Below are 17,159 nucleotides of genomic sequence, written 5' to 3' on the forward strand. Positions count from 1 at the left end.
AAAGGAGAAATAGATGGTAATACAATAATAGTAAGAGACTTCAGTTCCTCTCTTTAAACGTTGGATAGATCACCCAGACAGCAGGTGAATATGGAAACAGCAGATCTGAATAAGACTATAAACCAAATGTACCTGACAAACATATACAGAACATTACATCCAACAGCTTCAAAATACACATTCTTTGCAAGTGTATGTGGAACATTCTCCAGGGTAAGCCAAATGTTGGACCACAAAGCAACCTTAACAAATTTGAGAAGGTTGAAATCATAGCTGATATATTTTCCAAAAATAATAGTATGAAAGTTGAAATATATAACAGGATAAAAATTGAAAAATTAAAAAATATATTTGTGGAATTTAAACTACACACTCCTGAGTTAAAGAAGGACTCAAAAGGGAAGTCATAAAATATTTTGAAACAAATTAAAATGAAAACACACATACCAAAAGTTATAGGATGCAGCAAAAACGGTTCTATGAGGGAAGGTTATAGAGATAAATATCTCAACTAAACAACCTTACCGTACACCTGAAGCGTTTAGAAAAAGAACAGACTAATCCCAGAGTTAGCAGAAGGAAGAAAATAATAGGAATCAGAGCAGAAATGAATGGAATAGAGACTAGAAAGATAATAGGAAAAAAATAAATGACACTAAGAGTTGGTTTTTTTAAAGATAAATAAAATTGACAAATGTTTAGCTAGACTAATCAAGAAAAAGAGAGAGATAAAATAAAACTATAAATGAAAGAGGAGACATTACAGTTGATACCACAGAAATACAAAGGATCATGAGAAACTACTATGAAAAATTATATGGCAACAAAACAGATAACCTAGAAGAAATGCATAAATTCCTAGAAACATACAGCCTACCAAGACTGAATGATGAAGAAATAGACAGTCTGAATAAGTCAATATGACTAAGGAGTAATAAAAAATCTTACAACAAAAAAAGCCTGGGATAGATGGCTTCACTGGTGAATTCTACCAAACATTAAAGAAGAGTTAATGCTGATCCTTCTCAAATTCTTCCAAAAAAATTGAAGAGAAAGGAACATTTTGAAACTCATTTAATGACGAGAGCATTACCCTGATACCAAAGTTAGGTAAAGATGCTATAAGAAAACTAGAGGCCAGCATCTCTGAAGAATATAAATGCAAAAATTCTCAACAAAATATTAGCAAGCAAAACTCAATAGCACATGCAAGGATCATACACTATAATCAAGTGGGATTTATCTCTGGGATTCAAGGATGGTTCAACATATGTAAAACAATAAATGTGATATACATAAATGGAATGAAGGATAAAAATCATATGACTCAAAGATGCAGAAAAACTGTTTGCCAAAATTCCACACCCTTTCCTGACAAAAGCTCTCAACGTATTTGAGAAGCCATAGAGGGAACATACCTCAACATAATAAAGGCCATATCGTTAACAGACCCATAGTTAACATTGTTTGTACTCAGTGGTGAAAAAGCTGAAAGATTTTTCTGCTCAGATCAGAAATAACACAAGAGTGCCCCCTTTCAAAAGTCCTATTTGATATGGTACTGGAAGTTTTAGCCAGAATACTTAGGCAAGAAAAAGAATTAAAAGGCATCCAGTCAGAAAGGAAGAAGTAAAATTTTCTGTCTGCAGATCACATTATTTTATATGGAAAAAAATCCTAAAATCGTCACCAAAAAACCCTGTTAGAACAAATCAGTGAATTAAGTAAAGTTTCAGGATATAAATTCACCATACAAAAATCAGTTGCATTTCTATATGCTAACAATGAAATACCTGAAAGAGAAATAAAGAAAACATGGGGCACCTGGGTGGCTCAGTTCGTTAAGCATCTGACTTCTCTTGGGTTATGATATCTTGGTTTGTGGGTTTGAGCCCTGCATCGGGTTCTGCGTTGACAGCTCAGAGTCTGGAGCCTGTTTCAGATTCTGTGTCTGCTTTTATCTCTGCCCCTCCCTTGTTTGCACTCTGTCTTTCTCTGTCTAAAAATAAATATTTAAAAAGTTAAAAAAAAAAAAAGGAAAGTCCCACTCACAGAGATATCAAAACCAACAAAATGCTTAGGAATAAATTTACCTGAAGTAGTGAAATAATCTGTGTACTAAAAACTATAAGATATTGATAAAAGAAATTGAAGAAGATACAAAGAAATCGAAAGATATTCCATGTTCATGAATTGAATGAATTAGTATTGTTAAGATTCTATACTCCCTAAAGCCATCTATATATTTACAAACCTAATATCAAAGTTCCAATGGCATTTTTCACAGAAATAGAAAAAGAATTTTCAAGTTTGTATGGAACTACAAAAGACCGCAAATAGCAAATCTGAGAAAGAAGAACAAAGCTCTAGGTATCACATTATATGATTTCAAATTATACTACAAAGCTATAGTAATCAAAACTGTAGACATAAAATCAGACACACAGAACAATGAAATAGAATAGAAAGCCCAGAAATAAGCTCACACATATATGGCTAACTAATAACAGAAAAGCCAAGAATACTGAATGGAGGAAAAGATAGTTTTTTAAACAGATGATGCTGAGAAAAATGGATGTTCACATGCATAAGAATGAAACTGGACCCCTATCATAACACCAGTCACACAGAAAAAAATTTGAAATAGATTGAAGACTTGAACATGTGACCCAAAATCACAAAACTTTTAGAAGAAAACTTAGAAAAAAAGCTTCTTGGCATTGGTCTTGGCAATGATATTTTGGATATGACACCAAAAGCAGAAGCAACAAAAGCAAAATCAAGTAAGTGGGATTACATCAAAATATGAAGCTTCTGCATAGTCATAGAAACAATCAGCAGAATAAAGAGGCAATGGAATGGAGAAAATATTTACAAACGATGTATCAGAGAAGGGTTTAATTCCAAAACCTATTAGGAACTCATACAACTCAATACCAAAAAAACATACAATTTAATTAAAAATGGCAGAGGACCCGAATAGACATTTTTACAAAGAAGACATGCAAATGGCCAACAGGTACATGAAAAGACACTCAAAATCACAAATGACCTGAGAAATGCAAATCAAAATGGCATTTAAGTATCATCTCACACCTGTAGGAATGGTGGTTACCAAAAAGACTGAGCTTAATGGTCACGTGTGCTCCCTAGGGTGAGGAATAAAAGGAGCCCCAGTATGCTGTTGATAAGAATGTAAATTGGCACAGCCATTATGGAAAACAAAATGGAAGTGCCTCCAAAATTAAAAATGGAACTAGCATGTGATCAAGCGTACTTCTTCTGGGTATATATCTGAAGGAAATGAAATCACTATCTTGAAGAGATAACTATACCCCCATGTTCATTCCAACATTATTCACAGTAACCAAGACATTGGAAATAACCTAAATGTGTTTTGACAGATTAGATAAAAAGATGTGGTATGTATACACTGAAGTACTATTCAGCCATAAAAAGAAGGAAATCCTCCCATTTGTAACAACCTGGATAGATGTTGAGAGCATTATGCTAAGTGAAATAAGTCAGACCAAGAAAGACAAATATTGTATGATCTCATTAACATTGGAATTACATATATATATATGTATATATATATATATATAAAATTCATATAAATGGAGAGTAGAATGATAGTTTCTGGGGATTGGGGAGGTGGAGGTGGGGGAAATGGACAGATGTTGGTCAAAGGGTAAATACTTCTGGTTATAAGATGAATAAGTTCTGGAGATCTAATATTCATTATGATTACTATAGTTAATAATATTGTACACCTGAAGGTTGCTAATAGATCTTAAATATTATCACTACAAAAAATACATTGTAATCATGTGAGGTGATGGATGTGTTAACTAACTTTATTGTTGTAGTTATTCATAATATATATGTAAGCCAAATTGTGTTGCATACCTTAAACTTACACAATGTCATAGGTCAATTATATCTCCATAAAGCTGGGAAAAAAATTTAAAGTTACATAAAAAGGAACCTAGTACCACCTGTAGTTTTGCCAAAAGGATGAAATCTGAGCCTGATCAAGGTTCTTGATCCAGCTGCAAATGGCAGGAAATACCAAGGATAGAGGAACAGGTTGAATTGTACCATGAGAATGCGGTGGGCAAGATCTACACTGTGGGCAGCTCTGCAGGTCAGTGGCCCTTGTTTTCTTTAATGGATAAATTAAAAGGAAAGAAGGGCGAGGGAATGTGTTGATTAGAAAAACTTAAGGATGTATCAAATTTTTAAAAAATGAGCACAACCGAACTATAGAATCCAAATGGACACCTTGAATGATAAAAATATAAAGAAACACAAGGAAGTGAATATTGTAAGTCAAATAGCAGTTACTTTTAGGGGGAGGAAGGGAGTTGTGATTGGAGTGGATCCAAGGAGGGATATCTGAGGGGGATAGGAAACTTCTATTAGTTGACCTGGATGGTAGTTATAAGGATGTTTGTCTAATAATAGTGCATGAGATATGCATGTGATCTGTGTGGCTTTTCTGTACTTGTGTTTTCCTTTATAATAAAAAATTAAAATATAAAATATTTTAAAGACTATAGTGCATGCTATGTCTTTTTGTTGTTTGTGTTTTTTTGCTAGATTATGTTTACTAAGATTAGTCTAATACTGTATTACTAGAGTATGTTTACTGAGTTCTGAGAAATTCTGTCATACACTTGTTTTCTTAGAAGTTCAAGTGCATGCACAAATGCACACACTCAAAACCAAATAATTGAATGCTTAGGTTATACTGAAAGCCACCAGATGAAATATCTGGTTGCTTCAAGGGGGAGTTTTATTCTTACAATAACCCTTATTCTAAGCTAAATATCTCTCCAGAAATTTTGACATTGATTACACACCAGGCCCCTGAGGCATTATTTCAGCCACACATGACCACCTCCTGCAGGTCTTTGCCCAGGTCATCCTCCCTCTAGCGGGGGTCTCTTCTTCATCCCTATTAAACATCAAAAGGGGATTAAATAACTTGCTGCAAAGATTTTATTTGGTTTGGCCAAGATCCATTTTAAGTGTTATAAATCTATAAAGCATGAGGATATAGTGAAGATACAGAGTTTGGGCCATCAATATGAGACTGTAGGTTAGGTTAGGCTGGCTGCTAAAATGGCCCATAATGTACCTTGTACGGTAAATACCACAGGCTCAAAGTACCTTTTTGTACCATTAATATTAGTCATTGTGTGTGAAAGAAGTATTTTATTCAGTGAACTTGGCAGATGTCTGAACTTCAGGGTCTAGAGTTGAGCCTTCAACCTATCACACTAGTCACCTCCTGGTGACTAGTAGCCTAGTCACCTCCTGGTGTTTGTAGCCTCTTGTGCTCAGTAATGCTGCCCAGCTCACTTTTTATTTATCTTCCAGAGGTTTACTTTGTCATTCCTGTGATGGTTAATTTTATGTGTCAATTTGACATGGGTAAGAGATGCCTACGTAGCCACTCCTGGATGTATCTGTGAGGATGTTTCTAGAAGAGATCAGAATGTGAATTAGCAGACTAAGGAAAGAAAGTCACCCCTACCAATGGGGGTGGGCATCATCCAGTCTGTCAAGGGCCCAGGTAGAATAAGATGCCAGAAGAAGGGTGAGTTTACTTTTTGTCTGAGCTAGGGCATTCATCTTCCCCTGCCCTTATACATCAGTGTTTCTGGTTATCCGGCCTTCAGACTGTGGACTGGGACTTACATCATTGACTGCCCTGGTTCCAGGACTTTGGGATTATGGTAGCAGCTTTCCTGGGTCTCTGGCTTGCCGACTATACATCATGGACTTCTCAGCCTCCACAATTGCAGAAGCTAATCCTCATAATAAATCTCTCTCTCACTCTCTCTCTCTCTATCCTATTCGTCCTGTTTCTCTGTAAAACCTTGACTAATATAATTCCCCTCATCCCACAAATGCAATGAAGTAAAATTAATAGTGAATTCTTATTCCAGAGATTTGAAAATAGTCAATTTTTACAAATACTCAGTAAATATTTAGCTATGTTCTCTAGCAGCAAACAACTCACTTGCAAACAGGAAAGATGGTATCTAGCAGTTATAACTCAAACAGTGTATATGGTTATGTTTTTTTTTTAATTTTTTCTATTTTGAAAAAATGTGTACATTTTTCATTTTTAAAATAATATCAATCTATTACAGAAAACCTTGAAAAATGAAAACATTCCTGTATTCTCACTCCTATAAAACAATCATGGTTATAACTTTGTATATTTCTTTGTGGTCTATTTTGGTATGAGTGTTTTTTTCATAGTTGTAATAAGAACATACTTGTGTTTTTTTCCTTTAAATTTAGCCTTAGTTAATTATGATATAATCATATACATATTTCCATGTTGCATTGTTATCACAGCGGTATTTTTTACTGCATTAATTTTTATCATTTGACTCTATCATATTTTTTAACGGTTAATCTATTTTTAGTCAGTATATTTCCCCTCACATTTGAGCAAATATATTTTTGTATAATGTATAGCATTATGCACAATGTGTTTTGGTTATTACCACTCTGAATTTTTAAAGTAGATTATTAACAAATGTCAAAAATTTCCGTAAACTTTCATTTAATTTTTCTTTCAACTCTGTCATCGAGTCTAACAAATCCAGTTATTGTAGGAGTAGGAGGCATATATTAATTTGCCAACTGTTGTTTTACCCAAGATCTTAATTATATATGACTTAATAAAGCCATATAAAACTTGAACGAGGCAGTAATCTTGTTTACATCTTGAAATTGGTCACAGAATAGTAGTTGTGGATGATCTAGAAAGTTCTGGTAGAAAATGAGGGTTCTTTATTTGAAGCCCAGGGAGACGTAAAGCAACATTTTCGAAGTGTGTAAATCTGCACATTCTTGGGATATAGGTATTGGTTTTTACCATATGTTCAAAAGAATCCAATAACTAGTGATAGGAGCACAGTGTTTGCTACATAGAATACTCTTTTTTGTGTGTGTGAGTTTCTTGTGTATTTATTTGTCGTTTGTTGTCTCTTTCTCTGCCTTCCCTCTTCCCTCTCTTTCTTCATTCATTATAATTAGTAATAGAACTCAGAAAAATATTCTCTTTGGTGAACAGTGATTTGTCACAGGAAAGTTTATAATGACTTAAATGTTTTTGAAGAAACTGAACACGTATGTGAAATTGTTAATTCAAAACTGCATCAGTCTGTGTTGATTTTGGTAAGTTTTCCCACTGAGGTCAGTAAGTTAGTGTTACCTTTCTTTTTTAAAGTTTCTTTTTTTTTTTAAGAGGGAGAGGGAGAGGGTTACGTGTACACATGTGCACACGTGCATGAGTGGGCGAGGGGCAGAGAGAGAGGGAGAGAGAGAGAATCCCAAGCAGGCTCCACACTGTCCGAACCCCACGCTGGGCTGGAATGCACAAACTGTGAGATCATGACCTGAGCCAAAATCAAGAGTTGGATGCTTGAGTGCCCCAGTGTTACCTGTCTTTGTTAGAATTTTTATAAAAGCATTACCGGGGGGTCCTGGGTGGCTCAGTGCATTAAGTGTCAGATTCTTGCTTTTGGCTCAGGTCATGATCTCACTGTTTTGTGAGTTCAAGCCCCACACTGGGCGCTGTGCTGACTGCTTGGAGCCTGGAGCCTGCTTTGGATTCTGTGTCCCCTTCTGTCTCAGCCCCTACCTCACTTGTGTTTTCTCTCTCTTTCTTCCTCTCTCCTTCCCTCCCTCCCTTTCTCTTACTCTCTCCCTCCCTGCCCACTCTCAAAATAAAGGAATGAACTGAAAAAAAAAATACATGACTAGAATGTGATCATTAAATAAATTTATTCTATTAATACAGGTTATTATGTTTTGGCAAGTCCATTGAATTGAGTGTTGAAATAATTCATCAAATGCAGTTGTCTTTTTACTCCATTATTTGGAAAGGAATGCTTTGTTACTACAAAGCAGAGTAAAATTTGAGGCTTTCTAAGTTTGTGCACAACTAAAGCAAATAGGCATTCTATGCAAATAACATTAAATAAAATTATTTTTAGATGTTAAAAAATCTTAATTTTTTCTTCTTGACTTCTAACATGTTTCACTTTTAATTTGAGTACAGTTGACATACAGTGTTATAGTAGTTTTAGGTGTACGACATGGAGGTTCAGCAGGTTTAGACATTATGCTGTGTTCACCACAGGCGTAGCTGCCATCTGTTCTGAGACACTGGCATTACAGTGTCAGTGACTGTATTCCTTATGCTACGCCCTTTATTCCTATAACTTATACGTCGCATAACTGGGAGCCTATGCCTCCAACTCCCCTTCACCCATTTTGCCCAACTCCCTGACCCGCCTCTCCTCTGTCAGTCATCAGTTTTCTGTATTTATAGATCTGATCCTGCTTTTTGTTGTTTGTTCATTGGTTATTACTAGTTTTTTGATTCCACTTGTGAGTGAAATCATATGGTATTAATCTTTCTGACTTATTTCACTTAATATAATACCCTCTAGGTATATTCATTTTGTCTCAAATGGCAAGATCTCATCCCTTTTGTGGCTGCATAATATTCCTCTGTGTGTGTGTGTGTGCGTGCGTGTGTGCGCGCGCATGCATGTACCACATCTTCCTTATCCATTGTGTATAGACAGAAACTTAGGTTGCTTCCATGAATCTGTCCTTCTTTAAAAGATAAGATCTTAGTTATTTTTGATTACCAAATGACATGAACAACTTCTCTTTTCTAATATAACAGTTTCTAATATGCAATTACTGCTTGTTTTTGACAAGAACTAATCAGTGTCTTATGTTTTTCTTAGGAATGGGCTGTTTCTGGGGAGCCGAGAGGAAATTCTGGACCATAAAAGGAGTATATTCAACTCAAGTTGGTTATGCTGGAGGCTACACTTCCAATCCTACTTATAAAGAAGTTTGTTCAGGTATGAAGTATTTGTTCCAAGTTCTATTATAAGGAGCAAGAAAGGTCTTGTCTCTGCTGGCAGGTGACGGGGTCTTTAAAATGCAAATACAATTTTTTGTGTTTCTTCAGTCTTTTCATTCCCATTTCTATAAATATATTTCTTGGCCTCTCACTTTATATTTTTAGAAGATAATAGATTTCTTATGAAATGTATAACTTAGCTGTTGCAAAATAATCACCACAAAACTTAAGTCTAAAACAGTCATTTATTAGCTTATGATTATGTGCGTCAGGCAGTTTAGCTGGGCTTATCTTGGCGGTTCTTCTGCTGGGTTTTGTCTGAACTCACTCATGTGACTCCAGTCAACTGGTGGGGCTCCTGGGGACTAATTGATCTAGGATGGCTTCACTGATAGGTCTGCATTTGGTGCTGGGTGTTGCTTTTTGTTATCTGGCCCCAGGCAAATTCACATTGACCCCACACATTCACATGGTGGTGACAGCAAGAGAGGATAAGCCCCATTCTGTTAGCACCTTTCAAGTGTCTGTTTATATCACATTTACTATTGTCCATTGGCCAAAGCAGGTCACATGGTATAGCCTAGAATCAATCTGGGAGGGATCCCTCAAAGGCAGGACTGCAATAGTCTATTACATGGGACAAATATATCACACACCATAGTTGTTTCTCTGTGGGTAAGTTTTCACTTATAGGTCTAACAGGAGAAACCTAACAGAGGACCATTGGAAGAGGAAGTAGGGGGAAAGAGTTAGCAAGAGGGAGGGAGGCAAATCATGAGAGACTATTGAATACTGAAAACAAACTGGGGGCTGATGGGGGAGGGGAGAAGGGGAAGGGGGTGATACTCATGGAGGAGGGCACTTGTGGGGAAGAGCACTGGGTGTTATATGGAAACCAACTTGACCATAAACTATAAATAAAAAAAAGACATTAAAATTTAGTGTATAAGGAAGGGATTGGCAAACTGGCTTGCAGGCTGCCCACTTCCAGTTTGCATAAATAAAGTCATATAGAAGCATAGCCACACCCATTTATTTATATATTACGTATGAATGCTTTCATGGCACAATGGCAGAGTTGAGTGGATATGACAGAGATGGTATGGTGCAAAACTTAAAATATTTATGATCTAGCCCTTTTCAGAAAAATATTTGGCTAGCAGGATAGGCAGATGCCCCATGGCAGATTCTAGCTCAAGTACCAGGTAACCATTCTGGATTTGGTTTTTGTTCCGACCTTCAAAGATTTCCTTTACTTCTCTGCCAGCTCAGTTAGCATTTATTTATTTATTTATTTGTTTTGAGGGGATGGGGTAAGGTGGGTGGGGCAGAGAGAGAGGGAGAGAATTTCAAGCAGGCTCTGCGCTGTCAGCACAAAGCTGGATGCAGCGCTTGAACTCACAAACTGTGAGATCATGACCTGAGCTGAAATCAAGAGTCAGACACTTAGCTGACTGAGCCACCCAGGAGCCCCATCAAGTAGCATTTAAAACATAGTTTCTTTCTTTTCTTTTAGACACTTTTATTTTTCAAAAAAAAAAAAAGAAAAAAAAAGGAATGCATTTGAGATGTATGACATGATGTTTTGCTATACATAGTGAAATGATTACTAATAGTCAAGCTAATTAACATTAGCTTAACTAATGTTCATCTCCTCATTATCGTCTCCATCATCCATAACATTATCATCTCACATACTTTTCTTTTTGTAGGGAGAGTACCTGTGATCTACTCTCTTATCAAATTTCAAGTGAACAATAAAGTATTATTAACTACCATTACCATGCTGTACCTTAGACTTCTAGAACTAATTCATCCTATATAAAGAGAAAGTTTGTAACCTTTGACCAAAATTTCCCTGTTTCCTTCTCCTCTTGTCTGGTAAGCACCTTTCTTCTCTCTGCTTCATTGAGATTTTGTTTCTTTTCTTTTCTTTAATTTTCTTTTAGATTCCACATACCAGTGAGAACATGTAGTATACATTTTGTCTGTGTCTAGATTAATTTCACTTAGCATACTTTCTTCCAGTTTCATCCATGTTGTTGCAAATGACAGAATTTCCTTCTTGTGTAATGCTGGTTACTATCCCATTGTCTACTTGCCATGATATCTTTATCCATTCTTCTGCTGACGGACACTTAGGTTGTTTCCAAACCATGGCTGTCATGGATAATGCTGAGGTGAATGTGAGGAATAGCTCTCTTTGAGTTCCTGATTTCATTTCACTAGGATATACAGCCAGAAGACAGACTGCTAGATCATTTGATAGTTTATCTTTAATTTTTTGAAGAACATCCACAATGTAAAACACATTTTTTAAAAAGAGTATTTCATTCACTATTTTAAGAGTTCTTAATAGGGAGGGTTTATTATCTAGATATTTAGTCCAACATATTGATAAAAATGGGATTTTAAAAATGCATAAATAGTTTTATCTTTTAAAATAAAGTGTTGAGGGGCACCTGGGTGGTTCATTTGGTTAAGTGTCCGACTTTGGCTCAGGTCATGATCTCACGGTTCATGGGTATGGGCCCTGCATTGGGCTCTGTGCTGACAGCTAGCTCAGAGCCTGAAGTCTGTCTTTGGATTCTTTGTCTCCCTCTCTCTCTGACCCTCCCCTGCTCACACTGTCTCTCTCTCTCTCTCTCTGTCAAGAAATAAATGAAAACATTTAACAATAAATAAAATAAATAAAATAAAGAGTTAAATTGGTGTAATTTGGAGAGGGCCCTCTCAACTCTCCAAGGGCACCGTGGATGCAGGTCAGGGAAGAGTTGGAGTATGGGAGTTTGTTCAATAATGAGCATGTTGGTTTGTTTGCTACAATATGAATTCTGATTTGGAAATGAAATTCGAGCTCTGCAATATTGAAAATATCATAAAAACATGCATTTTCTTTTTTGCCTTTACAAAATAATTGGACTACTCTCATTGGTGTTGAGAATGTGGAAGATCGAACTAATACTTCCATGGTTAATCCAGTTTTTTTCCTTGCATCTGTTTCTGAATTAAACAAATGCTTATGCATAGCTATAAATAGATTCAGATGAACCCTGGAGATTGCCCAGGTGTATCCTCTTAAGTCTCAGGAATGGAAATGAATAGATTCCTTCCCATAATTGCAGACATGACTTAATAGCCTAAAAGAAAAGGTTGCTAAGAAAACCTCCAAATATCTACTGCTTATACCATTATTCTCCACTAGCAAAATGGTAATAATCAATTAGAATACTGTGGTTGCTTGTTTGCTCAGACTTTTTCCAATTCAACTCTTTATGTTAGTAAGAACAGCATGCTAGTTGCCCTTTGTTGAACTCCTACTATGTGCCAGACCCTGTAATAAGCACTTTTTGTACCTTTACTTTTCTTCCATCCAATCTTCCAAAGAATTTCATGAAGTGTCTCAGTTTCTGTCTTTTACAGAGGGAGTATTGAGGCTCAGAGAGGAAAAGTAACTTCCCTAAGGTCATGTATAGCAGGAATTCCAACCTCATCAGCTCTCAGCTCTAACTTTATGCCACTGACCATGGTGCCAGTCACCCACTTGTAATATCCCAGTGATTCTTTGTTCACCCATTCATACTTCCCTCAACCAAGTCACACAGTCTCTTTCAGGTCCATCCTTCTGCTATACTTTTGAAAAATTGGTGTGCTTTTTAATGATTGTGGTAAAGAAAATACTAAGCAATTTTTTTTTGTCTCTCTGATGTTTAGAAGGACAAAGAACAGAACTCTTTTACGATGCAGTTTATGCAAACAGCTGGTATCTTAGAGTCTTATACAGAAGCCATGGAGGTTGGTAAAGAACTCTGTATTTGATGTGAACACTACCTGCTAAGTTAGTGGTGGCATTGGGAAACATGGTTGTCATGGAAACTTGTTCCTGATTGGGAAAAGATGGTTATGGGGTCTTATCCAGACACAGAAAGAGAGATGATTTCTTTCCCTGGGCTTTTTTTTTTTTTTTTTTTTTTTTGTCCTGATCATGAAAGGAGAAAACAAAAAGACAGAGAGAAACTGTGATAGAAAGGACCCGACCCTCTGGCACAGAAGTGGTAGAGCCTTCAGATGCCTAGAATAGCAGGGAAGGAGAACAAACAAGGTCCTGAGCTAGAGTAATTATGGTAACCAGCTAATTAAAGATTTTTGACCAAGGAGAGGATGGGGGAGACAGTAAGCACATTATACTGGCAGGACTTCCTTGCTGAAGCCTTAATGAACAAGTCAGCCCTGGAGGGGTCTGACTTGCAAGGAAGAAAAACCAAGGCTCCACTAAGATGCATAATAATTGCTGAGGTTTCATATGAGAGAACTACTAGTCTGTGCTTCAGTGTCTGGATTAGTTTCAAAATGACTTACTCTTGTGTTTGTAATTAAATTTATAAAATTCTGGTCACAACCAAAAGTCTTTTGTAAACATATTCCTTCATTCATTTATTCATTCATTCATTCATCCAAGAAATGACGCCTAAGGAACTGGACTGTCTGCCAAATTCCTTCTCTCATATTGCAAGTACATGAGAGCCTAAGATACCATTTGGCTTCTTGGGGCAGATGCTAGAATTAGAGGGGTAGAACTTGGACAGGGGCCAGGGAGCAACTTTCAAAATCCAAAAGTCCAGAGCTAGCCATTCTAGCTCTACCACTTACCCCTTCCCCCACACCCAACCCAACACATGACGACTAATGGCAGAACTTCCACATCATTGTCTTGGCACACAGATTGGTGATCACAAGTCATGGAACCAGAAATGTTGGCTGGAGTTTGTCATGCCCACATGCTAGTGGGTAGGCTCTGCCTCAGGGGAGGAGTGAGTGAGCTAGTGTGTGTGTGATTGTAAAAGCAGGTGTGTATCCAGGTAGGATGCATATTAATGTTGGAATGATATTTCTTTGAGGCTATTGATGCCCCTGTGATTCTGAAACCTGAGCTTCAGGCACATAGAAAAGCTGTATGACTTCTGGTAACAACCAGGAAAAGAAGTGATCCCATGGTGACACATGAATAGAGTTGACTCTGACATGTCCGTGGAACATTCTTTGATGGCTCACTAATAGGTATGTTACATGCCGGGTGATCTGTGTGATACTTGAGCCTGACATCTACACAAGATACAAAGGACAACAATTCCTCAAGGCACTAAACTTGCCCTTTGGGAATAAAATATAAAATAAGCCTGTAATGCCTCAGACTGGAGGCAGGCAGTCACTTAGAAGAGAGCTTGACTTCCAGGTTCTATAGGACCTCCAGTGGAATGCCCTTGCCCTTTATAAAAAGGATAAACAAGAGGGCCTTGGCAGGGGGGTTGTTCAGCCAGGCCAGCCTGGGAAAGAAGACCTGAGGGCACCCTCCGGGTTGCTCTGTGAGGTTTGGCTGCTGGACAGACTCCCAAAGTCTGACACCTGATGTTTTTAAGTCTAATCAGTAATGCCTCTTATTCTAATCCACACTCTGTAGAAACGTCTCATCATTTGTCCTCCTGTGGAGATTATTTACAGAAAGAAAATACAGTGAGACCAGGTTGATCAGCCAGTTCTAATTCTCATTTCAAACTCAATTAAATGCCACTCTGAGATGTATATCTCAGTTTATTATGAGTTTAGTCTACACAGGTCATTCTCTTCATATTGCATTAACGTTGGGTTAAATTAAATGATAAAAATGGAATTTTGTCCTTCAAAGCTGAGAGAAGGCAGACCACAGTGATTTTCCAAAGGCTGCGATTGCCTCCTTGCATTTCCTTGGAGATTCCAGCCCGTCTCATGTGTCCATTATTTCATTTAAACCTGTTTTAAAAGTGACCTTTCTCATGTAGCAGGCACTTAAACTTCCCTTCCTTGGGTTCATCAATTAGCACTGAGCCCAGAGCCACAGGCTAAGAAACTTGCATCTCCTATAGATGTTCCAGGCCTGGGTTCTGAGCCTTCTTAGAGCTGCCTATCACCAGCTCCTGCACTGGGAACTCAGTCATAACTTGGAAGTGAGGTGGCATTGTTCATGGCCACTGTTCAGCCACTAAGTTAAAAATTTTTTTTAATGTTTTATTTATTTTTGAGAGAGAGGAGAGAGAGAGAGAGAGAGAGAGAGAGAGAGAGAGCGAGCGAGCATGAGCAGGGAAGGTCAGAGAGAGAGGGAGATACAGAATCTGAAGACAGGCTCCAGGCTCTGAGCTAACTGTCAGCACAGAGCCTGATGTGGGGCTTGAACCCATGAATCATGACCTGAACCAAAGTCGGATGCTAAACTGACTGAGCCACCCAGGTGCCCCTGTTCAGCCACTATTTCTTGTAATGTTTCAGATCTGTTTCTAATAGTGTACTGAGAAGTAATCTAAGTCCTAGTGGCCACTATTCTAATCCTAAAATGACTTCCAAGGATTTATTCATTTATTTGGTGTTCTTAAAAGCTCAGTATATGCCTAGCACTAGAGAACTCACAGAAACCTAGAATGATGCAACCACGAGGAGCCTAGATTTCATATAACCTTTCTTAAATGAATGAAATAGTACCTGTCTTCCAGAATTCTTTCTCTGAAGTCAGATGGAAGCTTGATCTTTCAAATTTGTTTTAAAGTGTTGCGCTGACCCTGGATTTCTCTTTACACACACATGCGTGCACACACACACACACAAACATACTAACTCCTCCAAACATTTGTTATGCAAACCGACTGATTAACTGGCATGCTGTTGCTTTACTACATTGATTTTAGAAGTAATTGAGCTATTCAGATTCCTGAATACCCTGATAGAGAATTATTCTTACATTTCATAATAATGACTACACAGATGAAAATATGAAAAGACATTCTGCAATGGGTAAGCATTCTGGGTTAATTTCAGTGCATTAGCCTAATACACAAATAACCCCATTTCTGGCGAGAAAACCCAGGATGTTCATTCACTGGGTAATATCTTTTCGTATTTTGCTTACAGATGTTCAGAACAATTCCATGTTTATTAGTCTATTCAAAAGCTTTAGAAATCTGCACAGCCAAGTAGCACCCAAACCAGAAGCATGAAAGGGACTGCATAACTTTTTCTCAGAAGTGGCATTTACACAATCACCACCGAGAAGCTGAGTCCCAGATACTTTCTTTCAATGGAACACTCCTGTGGATTTCCAGGCAACATGTCCAAATGCAGTCCTGAGCAGGAGCCTAGTCTGGGAGGAACAGAGCATGTGAGTCCTCATTTCACCTTCCAGTGGTGTCCGTGTTCTAGATGTTTTGCTTCCTGGACTGTTTCCTCTCTTGTAAAATGGGGGCAGTCCTATTTTATGAAGCCAGTACTGTTACGGTGAGGTTCTTACTCGAAAATAAAATTATTTCAAATTGGAAGTGTTCTAGAAAGCCAAGGATAATATGTGCTTTCTGCCACTCTAGCTCTTGGGCATGTTAAACATCAAAGTGAAGGGGTGCTAGGGTGGCTCAGTTGATTAAACATCTGAATTCAGCTCAGGTCATGATCTCATGGTTCATGGATTTGAGCCCTGTGTCAGGCTCTGTGCTGACAGCTTAAAGCCTGATTTGGATTCTGTTTCCCTCTTCCTCTGCCCCACCCCCACTCACACTGTGTGCCCCTCCCCTCAAAAATAAATGAAAACATTAAAAAAAATCAAAGTGAAGGGTCATGAAGCATCCCTTGGTAGTGGACTAGGATCCACCTACAGAATGTGCACACAACATAACAAATGAAAGGTATTTGCTCCTTTTCCTCGTCAGTGTTCATTGTAGGTCATATCCACCCCCTCTCCAATTGCATACCCTTATTTCCAAGAGCTGAAGAGCTCTAACAAAGCATTGAATAATTTCCCCATTAATATAAAGCAACTCAGTATACTTTTTTAGTTTGACTTAATTTTTGAAGTGTTTGGGTGGATGTACATGTCTATGTATCTTGCATGAGATTAATGATCCCATTTTTCTTTGAAGTAGTGATGAGTTCTGTTATTAGCAGATTTTACCAAGCAATGTAAAACTCTTTCTAAATTCCTTGCAGACTATATTAAATCTCTTTTTAGTGTGTAGTAAGTCTTATTGTACTCATTTCAATGTCAGTCAGGGCAAATTACTAAGTTATTGGCATATTCCTAAAAATGCAAGAATTCTGGTGTTCTGTTCTTGCTATAAGCAATTTGATCACTTTTTGTTCCTCATATGTCAGACATAAAATTGACCTTGAACTTGTAGCAGGCAGGATGAACCTGTATCAGGTCTGTCTCAAACCGCCTGGCAGAAAGCAAACC

At 37.5% G+C, this 17,159-nt stretch overlaps 1 protein-coding gene across 3 annotated transcripts in view; it reads left to right on the forward strand.

Annotated features, from left to right (window-relative positions):
* Positions 1 to 17,159, forward strand: part of MSRA (methionine sulfoxide reductase A) — a 438,844-nt gene that overhangs the window by 217,460 nt on the left and 204,225 nt on the right. For all 3 annotated transcript variants that reach the window (XM_029938554.1, XM_029938549.1, XM_029938543.1), the window contains one exon: positions 8,790 to 8,909. In XM_029938554.1, the coding sequence (XP_029794414.1) occupies positions 8,790 to 8,909 (120 nt within the window). The remainder of the gene's footprint in view (positions 1 to 8,789; positions 8,910 to 17,159) is intronic.

This window comes from Suricata suricatta, chromosome 1 (assembly GCF_006229205.1).
Source record: "Suricata suricatta isolate VVHF042 chromosome 1, meerkat_22Aug2017_6uvM2_HiC, whole genome shotgun sequence".
Taxonomy (NCBI): Eukaryota; Metazoa; Chordata; class Mammalia; order Carnivora; family Herpestidae; genus Suricata; species Suricata suricatta.